General features: G+C 35.9%; 1 protein-coding gene across 1 annotated transcript in view; it reads right to left on the bottom strand.

The window, feature by feature from the left end:
- fmnl1b (formin-like 1b) overlaps window positions 1-12,843 on the bottom strand; it is a 40,570-nt gene that overhangs the window by 14,634 nt on the left and 13,093 nt on the right. The window contains exons 4-13 of the mRNA XM_036142580.1: window positions 10,907-10,980; window positions 10,636-10,719; window positions 10,317-10,457; window positions 8,265-8,352; window positions 7,268-7,344; window positions 6,185-6,278; window positions 2,914-2,988; window positions 1,473-1,583; window positions 1,176-1,325; window positions 709-810 (exon numbers count right to left, since the gene is read on the bottom strand). Of these exons, the coding sequence (XP_035998473.1) occupies window positions 709-810; window positions 1,176-1,325; window positions 1,473-1,583; window positions 2,914-2,988; window positions 6,185-6,278; window positions 7,268-7,344; window positions 8,265-8,352; window positions 10,317-10,457; window positions 10,636-10,719; window positions 10,907-10,980 (996 nt within the window). The remainder of the gene's footprint in view (window positions 1-708; window positions 811-1,175; window positions 1,326-1,472; window positions 1,584-2,913; window positions 2,989-6,184; window positions 6,279-7,267; window positions 7,345-8,264; window positions 8,353-10,316; window positions 10,458-10,635; window positions 10,720-10,906; window positions 10,981-12,843) is intronic.

Below are 12,843 nucleotides of genomic sequence, written 5' to 3'. Positions count from 1 at the left end.
ACCCCCTCTCAGTAATCATACAGGTGCTCGTCATATAATTAGAACATCATGAAAAAGTTTGTTTTTCAGTAGCTCCACTCAAAAAGTGAAACTTGTATATTATGTTCATTCATTACACACAAGCTGATACATTTCAAGCGAGTTTGCTGGCCAATTAAGAACAGGGATACCATGGTCCTTAAACCAGGCATTGTGTGCAGGGGCCAAGTCCTGTTGGAAAATTAAATCTGCATCTCCATAAAGTTGGTCAGCAGCAGGGGGCATGAAGAGCTCTAAAACTTCTTGGTAGACGGCTGTGTTGACCTTGGAAAACACAGTGGACCAACACCAGCAGATGACATGGCACCCCAACCATCACTAACCGTGGAAACGTTAAACTGGACCTCAAGCAACATGGATTCAGTTCCTCTACTTTCTTTCTCCAGACTCTGGGACCTTGATTTACAAAGGTAATGTAAAATTTACTTTCATCAGTAGGGCATAACTTTGGACAACTCAGCAGCAGTCCAGTCGTTTTTGTCTCTGACTCCAGCTGCAGTCCACTCTTTGTGAATCTCCGTCACATTTTTGAATGGGTTTTGTTTCACAATCCTCTCCAGGGTGCGGTCATCCCTGTCGCTTGTACACTTTTTTTTTCTACCACATTTAGACATTTTCATTCACAACACAGGTTTTCTGAAGACTAAGAATGAAACGGGTGTACTGTACCTTTAAGGGCTCAACCTCTTTGCCAGTCTGAATGAGCTTCTTCTCCAACTCTGAGACTTTCTGCATCTCCTCCCTCTCAGTCTCTTCAAGCTTGGACCTCAGCTGAAACGCAGAAGGTTAAGTTTTCATTTTTGGAAGAAGGCTTCATATTTCTATTTCAGAGTTTAACAGCCTGATAACCTTTCCTTATTTCCTTTATCGTAGCTTTAGGTGGATGTTAAGGTCAGTCCTGTTATCAAGTCATTTGCTTGCAGGTGAAAGACTTTTTACAAACAAACAAAAAAAAATCTTCCTGAACTAACATTTTGAAAACAATCAGAAACTGTGAAATCTTTGGCTTCACCATCCAGGAAAGGTCTCAGACTATAAATAGCTGCATTAATAGCATACAAAGTGATGAAGTAAAACTGGATGTTCCCTAAACTAACTATCCTTTATAGAGAAGTCAATGTGCGCTGTTCCTGCACCTGTGTAATGTCCTCCTGCAGCTGCTCTATGTGCTCCAGCAGGCTGTTCTTGTTCTGTGCATCATCCAGCAAAGCCGCCACATCGAACACGTTATCCAGATAGGCTTGGATCTGGACCAGCAACCTGTCGCTTTCTGTAAACTTTAACTGCTGCAATGGAAAAAACGTGAACAATATCTCAATAGTTAATTGAAGATTTTAACAAAGGGACAGAGATGTCAGATGTTCTGTGGGCTGTCTGAACATGCGGATTACAACTTTTAGAATAAAGAACAATGGGTGGAAGATCAAACTTGCCTCCAGGTAGTCATCCAGGCCATGTTGGGTGAATTCATACTGAAGATAGACTCTCAAGTTCATGTTTTCCACTGAGTGGACCATGATGTTGATGAATTGCATACATGCCACCTGGTGAGCAGACAAAGTAAAGAGGGTTTCAACACATTTCTTTTCACAAACGTCTCCAGACTGAGGTTTGGAAGATTTTCGAGTCGGGTTCTAAGCCTATTTTGATAAACAAGTAACAGTATTGAAGGAAATTAAAACTAATGTGTTTATAAGTGGTGTGTGTCTTTTTGGAAAACTTAAAGTTGATGTTTTTACACATTCTGAACTTGAATTATGCGCAGCTGTAAACCAACTACTATTATTAGGACAAACTTTGGCTTCTTTATGCAAAGAAGAGCCATGAGTTCAGGATCAGGACTTTATTAAATAGGAAAACTGGCCTAATAGTGATTTATTGGTAGACACAATCAAAGACCTGATACACCTCAATAATCCAGGAAGAAAAATAAAAAAAATTATCAGGTCCTCTGGACAGGTTATTCTTATGAACATCCTGTTCAGAGGACCTAATCAACTATTTTTGAATTAAGAAGGCAGGTTAATGGGCACATTTTCTTATAAGAATTTCACACTGGTTTTGCCTCTGATAACTAAAACTTTAAATATTGGAATAAAAGCAGCTTTTTAAGAGTATGGCCACATTAAACTACAGTTTATTTGAGGAAGGATAAGAGGACATAATTAAAAGATGTATTTAAAGTGGCAAAGGCAAGGTTGCGAATCAAGGAGTTAAGAAATGAACTGAAAAGCTCTACACTAACAAGCCTATTTCATATAAAGATTGATAAATTAAATGAAAAAAAAAGATCATTTTGGGACTAAATTCAGATTAAGATGTTTCAACCAAAGATGAAATTCTGAAAATTTTTATTTTTTCTCCAACAAACTAAGCGCACAACATTGTCATTCATGTCAGTTGGATCTTAATGTCCAGAACTTTACCTCCTGTCTCTCTTTAGTTTGTGCCGATATTTCTGAGGGCCACATATCACACAACAGAGTTTGGCTGTGGATAGCGATGACTAGGTGTCTTTCTCAATCCTCAACATTGGTTACAAATGTTTACCACTTGTGTATTTTGAACCCAGTCAGGGTTTTAAAAAATAGTCTCATTGTAATAATTTTAAACATTATTAAAATGTCTTTCTTTTGTTTTTACTTTAAACTCTTAGACAACAAACTGTTGCATAATTTCAGCACATTTTTTGTTTTCATATAAGCATGTCTCCTCTCTTCATGTTTACCACATACTATTATAAGTCAATCAGAATAACCATTAGTTCTGGTGGTTCAGATTTGGAGCTTACTTCCACAAATAACCTTTAACTCGTTCGTGCAGGTACTTATTTTTTTGACTCTTCATATTATGGAAAGGTTTTCTCAGGTTTACCATAAAGTCGATGTTGCTGTCTCCTTTGCGAAAATACTCCATGAGCTTCTCGAAGCGCCTTTTCTCCCCGCACACCTGAAAAATAGGACACGTTAACCAACCTTTTCTTATTATTATCACTGCTCATGATAAAGTTCTTGACACCAGTGATCACATGGGGGCAGTGTGCTCCCACTCTTATAAAGTGCATTTTCTCCTCTGCACACAGATTATGCTGTGGCGCTGTCATGTGTCTTAGCAAACATGTCTTTTTTTTTAAAACAACACAGTGTTAACTTGTGCTTGTGCACAATGTACAACTGTTTTCAGCTCCAAAAAAAAAAAAAAAAAGAAATACAAGAGCAACTTAGAGTAAAAGCATGTTTGAGTATGTTTCCACATTTAATTGATGCTTTCTTTTTGTCAGCACCTCATCATCATCCCTCCCCCCCCCCCCCTTCTGCTCTACTACTAACTAAACCTCCACAGGATCCTTTTTTTGCAAACTCATGTCCACTAAATAATGCAGCAGCCCAAACAATGCTGCCGCTCTGCTGCCGAGCAACATACAAACCTTCTCCTGGCCCGCTGCCCTCCTGCCTCCACCGTAGCAGCACAGGATCCCTCATCACCTCCCTATGACTGTTGTTGCTGCTGTGACACTAAAACTAAGAGCAGCACACAGCACCAGTATGATACATCAATTTACTGTCGTCCTCATTTCTCCTTTAACACACAACATTGTAGAAATCATCTATCTGAGATGATTTGCATGAAAGAAAAATGGCATTTGTGATAAGGTCTGCACATTTACTGCATGTTTGATTGTTTCCGTGTTTCGTGCTCCGCCCGTTTGTTTCAGTAGCGAAGACCTCCACCTGAAAGCAGTCAAGTGCATTCCCTTGTTACAGCTCAGAGGACTAAACATGCTGCAGAGCAGGTTTGTGACATCCTGGAATAAAAATAAATGCTGCTAGTTTAGGTTCGCGCTCCTGTCAGTCTGGATTGTTGCAGGCGCTCTGAGCGACTGCTGCTGCTGAGACGAGAGCAAAGGTCAGAGGCCCAGAGAGGGATTGACATATTTAGGCTCCTTCAGAGAGTTTCGCTCGGTGAGGCACCAGCTAGACGGAGCTGCTGCTGGAGAACGACACAAACAGGCGTGAGCAGTGCAAGACGGATCCAGTCAATGTTAAAAATGCTGTGTGACGAATGTAGGGCAGATGAACAGAAGGGAAAAGAGATAAGGCAAAAACGTTCTGTTTTTTTGCTTCCTTGTTTTCTTGAAACATTTGACTTCCAAAATTAGTTCAGAAAAGTAAGAGATTCTATTTCCGGTTGGTGTCTCATAAAAAGGGGTTACAATCATTTAGTCCCTTCAACATATAATAGAGGTGTTTCTTAATCCATTTTCGATTAATTTCAATTAAGTTTTACTTCTATAGTGCCAATTCATGATACACGTCATCTCATAGCAATTTCCAAAGTCAAATTCAATCAGATTATACAGATTGGTCAAAAAGTTTCCTATCTAAGGAAGCCCATTAGATTGCATCCCAAAAGAGCGTAGAGCCACAGTGGACAGTCTGCATTGTCCATGGCTTTGCAGTGATCCCTCATACTGAGCAAGCATGAAGCGACAGTGGAGAGGAAAACTCCCCTTCAACAGGAAGGAAAAACCTCCAGCAGAACCAGGCTCAGTATGAACGGTCATCTGCCTCGACTGACTGGGGGTTACAGAAGATAGAGCAGAGACACAACACGAGAAACAAACAAGCAAAGAAGCACACATTGATCCAGGAATCTTTTCTACGTTATATATATAATAGCGGATGACCTGTCTTCCCTGGATGATGTTACAGCTAACAGAACACCTGACCAGGTGTACCTACTATGAAGAAAAAAATGACAGAGAACAAAAAGGTTAAAAAAAATGAAATAACAATCAAGCTATGCGAATTGGAGAACAGTAGGAGAACTCAGCAGGGTGAGAAAAATAGCCCCTGATGTCCTCCAGTAGCCTAAGCCTATAGCAAAATAACTATAGAGGTAGCTCAGGGTAACACGAGCCACTCTAACTATAAGCTTTATCAAAAAGGAAAGTTTTAAGCCTAGTCTTAAAAGTAGACAGGGTGTCTGCCTCACGGACCAAAACTGGGAGTTGGTTCCACAGGAGAGGAGCCTGATAGCTAAAGGATCTGCCTCCCATTCTTCTTTTAGAGACTCTAGGAACCACCAGCAGACCTGCAGTCTGAGATTAAAGTGCTCTGTTAGGAACATACGGGGTTATCAGAGCTCTGATATATGATGGAGCATGATTATTAAGGGCTTTATACGTGAGAAGGAGAATTTTGAATTATATTATTGATTTAACAGGAAGCCAATGATGGGAAGCTAAAATTAGAGAAATATGATCCCTCTTGTTGATTTTCATCAGAACAATTGTCATGTTACGGTCATACTACACAATTATGAGGAAGATTGCTGTTTTTATAGTTGTTCAGACTGAGACTGATCTCCATACTCAAGGTCAATGCTAGAAAAGATGGACCTTCAGAGTTTTGCATCAAAGGATAATAATAAAAAAAAATTGGTGGAAAGTACAACTTTGGTAAATAGAAAATGTAATTGTTGAAAAATTAGCCCTCACCAAGTATTGAGTTAATTTACTGTATAATGCATGGACATATTTATCAGGTTCACATTATTTTAGCAAAATTCATTTTAAAATGGTCTTATGTTATAGACAGATTTTCTAAGAAACAATAATTTTTCATTAGTTCTACCCCATAATAATCAAAACTAACAAAAATAAACGATTCAAACGCGTAAAACCTTGAGCATTAAATTTATATAATACAAGAGTTTCAGTTTTGTAGTTGAATTCATATTTTTTAATAAAGTTTAAAACTGCTTGCTGAAGTTAGATGGTTAGACTGCGAGCGTTAACAACGATGAATAAGGAAGAATATGCACTTTCACTTAAAATCCTCTCATTTCAGTCGGTGTTTATTCCATATTTTACTTTAGCCTTCCACCACTCTTTACATCTGTCAAGAAAATCTTTTTAGATTTTAGTTGGCACTGACTTGAAATTTAGATAACTTCTTGTGACTGAAGTAGCATTTGGTTCTTGATTTTTCGAAATATCTTCAGCTAAAAAAATAAATAAATAGTAAGGCTGAGGAACTTCAGCTCTGTCAATTTCCATCAAGTCAAACGTTTCCACAGACCCTGTACAGAGTTGCTCTGTACAGACTCTGGATGCTGATTACAAGGCTGCCTGTTATCTGACCTCTTTGAAGTTGTCGAAGGCAGACAGGATGATATCATGGCCTCCTCTCACCAGACATACAGCTGCCAGCAGCTCCAGCACCAGCGCCTTGGTCCTGAGAAGAGTAAAGACGTATTTACCAAGAGGAAAGAAAGCATTGATGCAAATAAAAGTTATGACGTAAAGTTAAAGCTGTTCAAGTAAAACCTGTTTATTTAAACAAAATAACATGTTTTTTGTTAAAACTACTAATATCAGCTTCAAATGAGAAATTAAATTGCCCTCGTTCTAATCTTAAAAATTGATAGAAAAAGCTGGTTATCCATGCAGTCTTCTGTATTTTGTTCATCATGGACTGGCTTATAAAGAGAAAGGCAATTCAATGAGATAATTTTACATGGTTGTGGCTAATTTCAGGATATGAAATTGCCTCATCAATAAAAAGAAGGCTCAAATTAAATGTATTGCTTTGATTAAAAAGCCCTAGCAGTCGATATGAAAATCCGATATCTGAAGCACTCCACGGTGCCGGAGTTAAAATTCTTGCCTACATGTTTTTATTCCGCAGTTTTAGGTCATCTAAAAAAAAAAACAATTATGAGCCCATCGTGGAAAGATAAAAAGTACAGTACTTTGCAACACCCAATAAAGTCAAAAATGTTGATAAATACGTTGCTAAGTGGTCACTAAGCACCACCTACAGCTCAAATGATGTTTTGTCAGGTCAGCGAGGATTGTTTCACATTAGGATGTGCTTAATTTTGTCCTTCCTTTTAGTTGTTTAGTAGTTACATGTATTTAGGAGCAAATGTATTCCTTGTCAGTTTTTTGCTTTGGATTATTGACATACAGAGAGAAACTTAGATTTTTGGTTCGACCGGGCCTGTAGGGTGACATTAAGTTCATGATAGATGAAAAATATTAAACTGCTATTTATTTGTAAGATAATTTACCAGCTTAGAATGTTCACAAACACAGCATCAATAGAGATAAGTTATTGCAGACCAAATGGTATGCATGTTTTCCGTAATAAAGCAGCTTTCTTGATCCATTACGAAGGTATGAGACCGATCTGGTCGAAGCAGTTTAAGGCTCTTGTTTCACCTTGGGTTTTTGTCGTTGAGGCTGAGCGTGATCTCATTGACGCAGCACGGGTGCGTCATCACCAAGTTGAACCCTAACTAAAAAAAAACACATAAAAAACAGATTTTATAAATATACCACTAAAATGCTGACTCCGTTCACACTGTATCAATAACAATCAAATGGTCACGAAGATTTCTAGTAGAATGCCACCAAACTTCTCTAAATTGGGTTTACATCTTTTAAATTATTTCATGAACCCTTGATTTTATACATCAACTTTAACAGAGATTTACAATGCTATTTTTTTATTAAAAAATTCAAATAACTGACCCTATTGATCTACCCAAAATTGGCTTGAAATGTTAGCTCAGCATCTCAACAAGTCTGAAGGAACATTTCCAAAATATCTCCTTGCAGGTTATGAGAACTACAACAAGGCCAGCGCTATCTTGGCACCATACAGCTTGGTACTTCTATTTGTGTCCTCTGTCCTTTAAACTCCCTTAGAATCATTTAAGGAGAGGAGGAGGACTTAGGCTTGGATTTTAACAATGATTAAATATCACAAAATACTAAATTGAAACAGTTTTTGCAGGACAATATTTCTCACTTTACCAAAATCACATAATAAATTATCTACAATACACTAAAATCCTTCAAACTAAATTGAAAACTGAGATCCTCTTCACTACAGATGTTTATTTTCCAAGTTTTTGTCCTCCCTATAAATGTAATCTAAATACGCACCAATTATAACATGTAACACAAAACACAAAGGCATTAAAGTCCACAGTTTCACTGCTAAATTTTATTTATTTCATAAAACATAATTTGAGATGAATTAAAGAATCCCAAAGTATTCTTTTTTGACTCTACAATTTGGAATTTGAAAGCCTTTGCAATATTTCCTATAAAGGAAGATATTTATACCTTCCATTTCTCTGAAGTGAAATGTAAATAAAAAAATAAATAAAAATAAAAAAAAGCAGCATTAAAATGAGAATAATTTAAATACCTGGTAGTTCATGATGGCACGTACACACATGATGCAGAGATGGATGTCGTCTCTCTGACCCATGACTTGCGACCCCCTCTGGCCTCTCCTGTAGGAGTATAATTAAACCATCAGGCGGAAGGGGGGTCACGCTGCACTAACTTATATGTATTATTCTTAAAAATAACTAAAATGTTTTTATACCAAAGGTAATATACATAATTTCAGTAATATAAGAACAATTTCTTCACTTACATCAAACTATATAAAAACAAAACTGTTACTGTTAACCATTTCAGCAGAATCATCATCATTGAAATGTTCTTTTGCAGATTTCTTGCAACTGCATTCAGAAAATGCAGATTTGCAGCTGTAGAATGATGCCCTCTTAAACTGTAAAACAATCCATATATATATATATATATATATATATATATATATATATATATATATATATATATATATATATATATATATAGGCCTGTCGTATTCCTCAAATGAGTTTTAACATTTTTATTTTTTTCAGATTTAAAAGGGAAGTGTAAATATTTTGTATGTCAGTCAATGTAAACCTGCAGTTTCCTGATAGATTTAAGCTTCAGGTTCTAACATTTTTAACATTTTAACAGACATCTTGTTCAACAGATGGCCAGAAAAAACACCTTTATACTCGATATGAAAAGAATGCAGTGACTTCTGATGAGTAAAAGATGAGACGACTCAGGTAACACACGTCTCTGTTCTGACTTGTTATAGTTAACAGAGTTAATTTTGTCCATCCCGAGGTCAAGTCAGCATGGAAAATTCCAACAGTTTCTCAGTGACTTTATAGAAACAGGTTTGAAGTACTAAGTTAAATCAATTTCACATATTTACAATTATCTCAGCAAATAACTGAAAAAACATACGGAAAATACAACGGATGCTATTTTTTTTAGTTTCACAACATTAATAATCTCCCTTTAAACCCAATTCAAACAAACATCTCCTTAGAAATGTTATAGCAGTAATGAACTAGCGATCAGAAGCAGCCAATATTCACTTTATGGACTCTGATTGGTGATCAGCATAGCAAATACTGCAAAATATGTTTCCCCTCTCTACCATTAAAGTAATTCTTAAACCCTGTAAACAATTTAAATCTGTAAATTGCATCAATTATCAGATGTGTTTTGATGCATCTTTTTGAGTTTGATGAAAAATCATATAAAGATAGAGAATATATATATATATAATTTGATATATAATCATTTAATCCCTTCATGTTATTCCAAATCTTTAGCACATTTCTTTTGTTTGAGTTAAACTGCTTTAAAGAAAAAGCAAAATCAGACTTAGTCAAGACCAGAACCAGCAGACCTCCAAGAAAACTGGAAGTCGGTATCAGCTAAAAGAAAAGCGCTGATTTCATCAGTTTGACTTGTCCTCTTTGTCAAGCACATTTCTGACTAGATTCTGAGAAACATTGTGATTTTTGAGAGACTGTCGGTTAAATTTTGAAGGAGATGTTTTGACATTGATATATTTATGAAGCCTAAAAAAATATTTCACTTTAAAGCCAATCAACCAGCATTGAAGTGTTTTAGAAGAAAATCCCAGTTGCCAGATTAGAACGCCATTAATTATCTTCCTATATTTGAGAAAATCTCTTTCTATACTTTTTTTTTCTAATAGATGAACTATAATAATTGTAAGAATATGCTAACCTGTACAAGGTTTTTAAAAATATGTTTTTGATTTTAGACCACTATTGTACTGTAGACTCAGATGTTGCATTTAAAGGCCGGGTCACGGTTTCTGCTCTAATTCATCCCAAAGGTGTTCCATTGTTTTAAGGGGAGGACTCTGAACAGGCCAGTCCAATTCTTCCACACCAAAATTACTCATCCATGTTGTCATGGACCTGTCTTTGTGCATCAGAGTGCAATTATGTTGCAACAGCAAGAAGCAACCCCTAACTGCACAAAGCTGGTAACAATAAACTGTCAAAAAATTCTTAGACACTGGGGATTTAACAAATAGGACTCATGACATACACAAACTTTATCAGCACCACTCTGAAGTGTGTCATACTTGATTGTAAACGCCTTGCTAAGCTTTGCGCCTTCAGTCGGAGGGTTGCTAGGACTTCTGGAGAGATCTTCCATCGACCTGTCTGCAGCCTTGCCTTTATCTGAGGGCACCGTCCCGTTGTCAGAGGTCTCCGTCTCAGACCTGTGAGTTAGTCGTGACAGAGAGCCATGTTTAAAGCATTTTCAGAATTTAAACCATTCTGAAAAAGAGACTGTGTAATCAATAATAAGAGCATATTTCATAAATTGAAGTTTGTGTGATGTCTGTTTCTAGATAAAAAATACATTACTATACTATACTATTTCAAGGCAATACGTACGTGACAGCACTTTGAGCAACTGACAGATAATTCACCAACACGTTCAAACCCTGATTCTCTTCATTTAGGAACTCCTGAGCCCAACTTTAGGAAGAAAACAGAACACAAAAATATGTAACAGAAAATTTAGTAAAAACGTTAATGCTTTAACAAAAATGGTCTTTCTCTCTCTCTATGCAGCTTCAGTAAATAGTGTTTGTACAAACAGATGTAAAATAGAGCATTTGTGGCTTTTTTTTCTCATGAACTACATGAAACGCAACAGACTCACCCAATGTGATTGGTTCTCAGGGAAATCTCCAGTTCTCTGAGGACCTGAGTGAGTTCTTGAATGCGTCTCTTCAACTGAAAACACATTGAAAGTATGCAAGAGGCCATTGACTGCTTAATAATTTTTGTTTTGTAAAGAAGTCATCTTTGAAATAAATAATATAAAAAAAAAACTGTTGTTTTTGGAAACTTAATTGCACCTTATTATTACATGGCAGCAAGCAGATTTTGCTGTAAAGAAAAACCAAGAGAAACACATTAACCAGCAGCCTCATACTTTTAAGAAACATGAGGCATTCTGGCTTAAATTTGATCTGACTGATCATGCTACATATTATGAAACCCAAAATCAGAACAGAGATTTTCTTCCCCCCTTGAAGTTAATGTTATTTATTCATTTTAGCTCTATATCATAATACGTAATAAATAAATAAATACCCAAGCCAGCTCATGCAACCGTGCTCATAATTTCAAAGTTAGCTTCAATTCTCTTCTGCCAGTTTCATTGTATCTCAGTGATGTCAAAAAACATATGAAAGATAGTAGTTTTTAATGTAAATTTGAAATTCTGAAAAATATATCTAAACACAGTTTTGAATGTTAATTAGCAAATGGTGCAATTAATCAAAACTTACATGCAATTGAATGTTATAAAAAATATTGTTATGACCGGTTAAAAGAGTGCAAAGTAATTTTTATATCTTTGACTGAATTGAATATATTTAGGCTAAATTATATCAAAATAATGTATTAAACTTAAATATCACCAGGGAACTATTGTAAAGTTACTTTTGAAAAGGTTCAGAGATTGGGTTTATACAGAGCTGATATATTGCAATCAAAGTTGCAATAGCATCGCTAATTAGCTTTAGCAAGGCTATTCTTCCTTTCAAAATATTGTAAAGTTGTAAATATTGTAATATCTGTATTCTGAAAAAAGAAGAGATTAGAATTATATGTGGAACATTACATGACAGTTAATGCTGCTTAGTTTAAAAGAGTTTAACGTTAGCATGGTTAACTGTGTCAATAGTTAAAATGAAGTGGAATAATGTTATAAAAGTTCAATAGCATTGCAAAAAAGGGTATTTTTATATGAAAGTTATACTTCAAAGTTAATTTTATTTTTTTTAATTAAATTTATCTTTGTGCTTAGTAGAATAGCTGGTAGTTAACACTAGGGCTAGACAATAAAGAAAAAAAAACATATTGATAAAATAGAAATTATATTGATCAATATCAATGATTATCAACAAATTCAAAACATATTTTAAGTGCAGCCCTGTCCATTTTATGCTGTTGCTTAGCGACCTATTTTTAGATACAGTACTTACAAACAATGAATTCAAACTCAACCTTTCGATATATGTCTATCGATCGATATATATATTATCGTCCAGCCCTAGTTCACCCTACACAGCTACTTAAGGCTAATTAAATATAAATCTTTAGCAGGGCAAATCTATTTGTAAGTTTTTGAAAAGATAAGCTGTTGGACTGGATAGCATTGATACAAACTGTTAGTTTACTAAATTTAACATATTAAACTAAAATAACTATACGTTTGGCAATCAAAGGTAATTTACAAAAAATCTGGAAAATTATAAATTATGCTAATTCCCCCACTGTTTATGGCTTTGCTGCTTAAAAAAGTAATAGGCGAAATGTTATTATTTTACATAGAAATAACTAAAAAATAATGTTGTGAAGAACCAAATATATATTTTTAGATCAAATGTGGTATGACGTCACACACCATCTCTCTATGTTGTTCTCAAGTCACTTGGTTACAAAGCCGGGCCGACCGCGCGTGCGTGTACGGGCACGTGAACAGCTGCCATTCAGGGCTTAGCCCCTCCCTGCCCATAAAATGCCACCGCTGCATTTATTTGAAGACGATCAGGACCCATTGTTACCCCACAAAAAAACAACCATCTT

The sequence above is a fragment of the Fundulus heteroclitus genome, chromosome 10, assembly GCF_011125445.2.
Source record: "Fundulus heteroclitus isolate FHET01 chromosome 10, MU-UCD_Fhet_4.1, whole genome shotgun sequence".
Lineage (NCBI taxonomy): Eukaryota > Metazoa > Chordata > Actinopteri > Cyprinodontiformes > Fundulidae > Fundulus > Fundulus heteroclitus.
The sequence above is the reverse complement of the archived record's forward strand: the minus strand, read 5'-3'. Positions and strand labels throughout refer to the sequence as shown.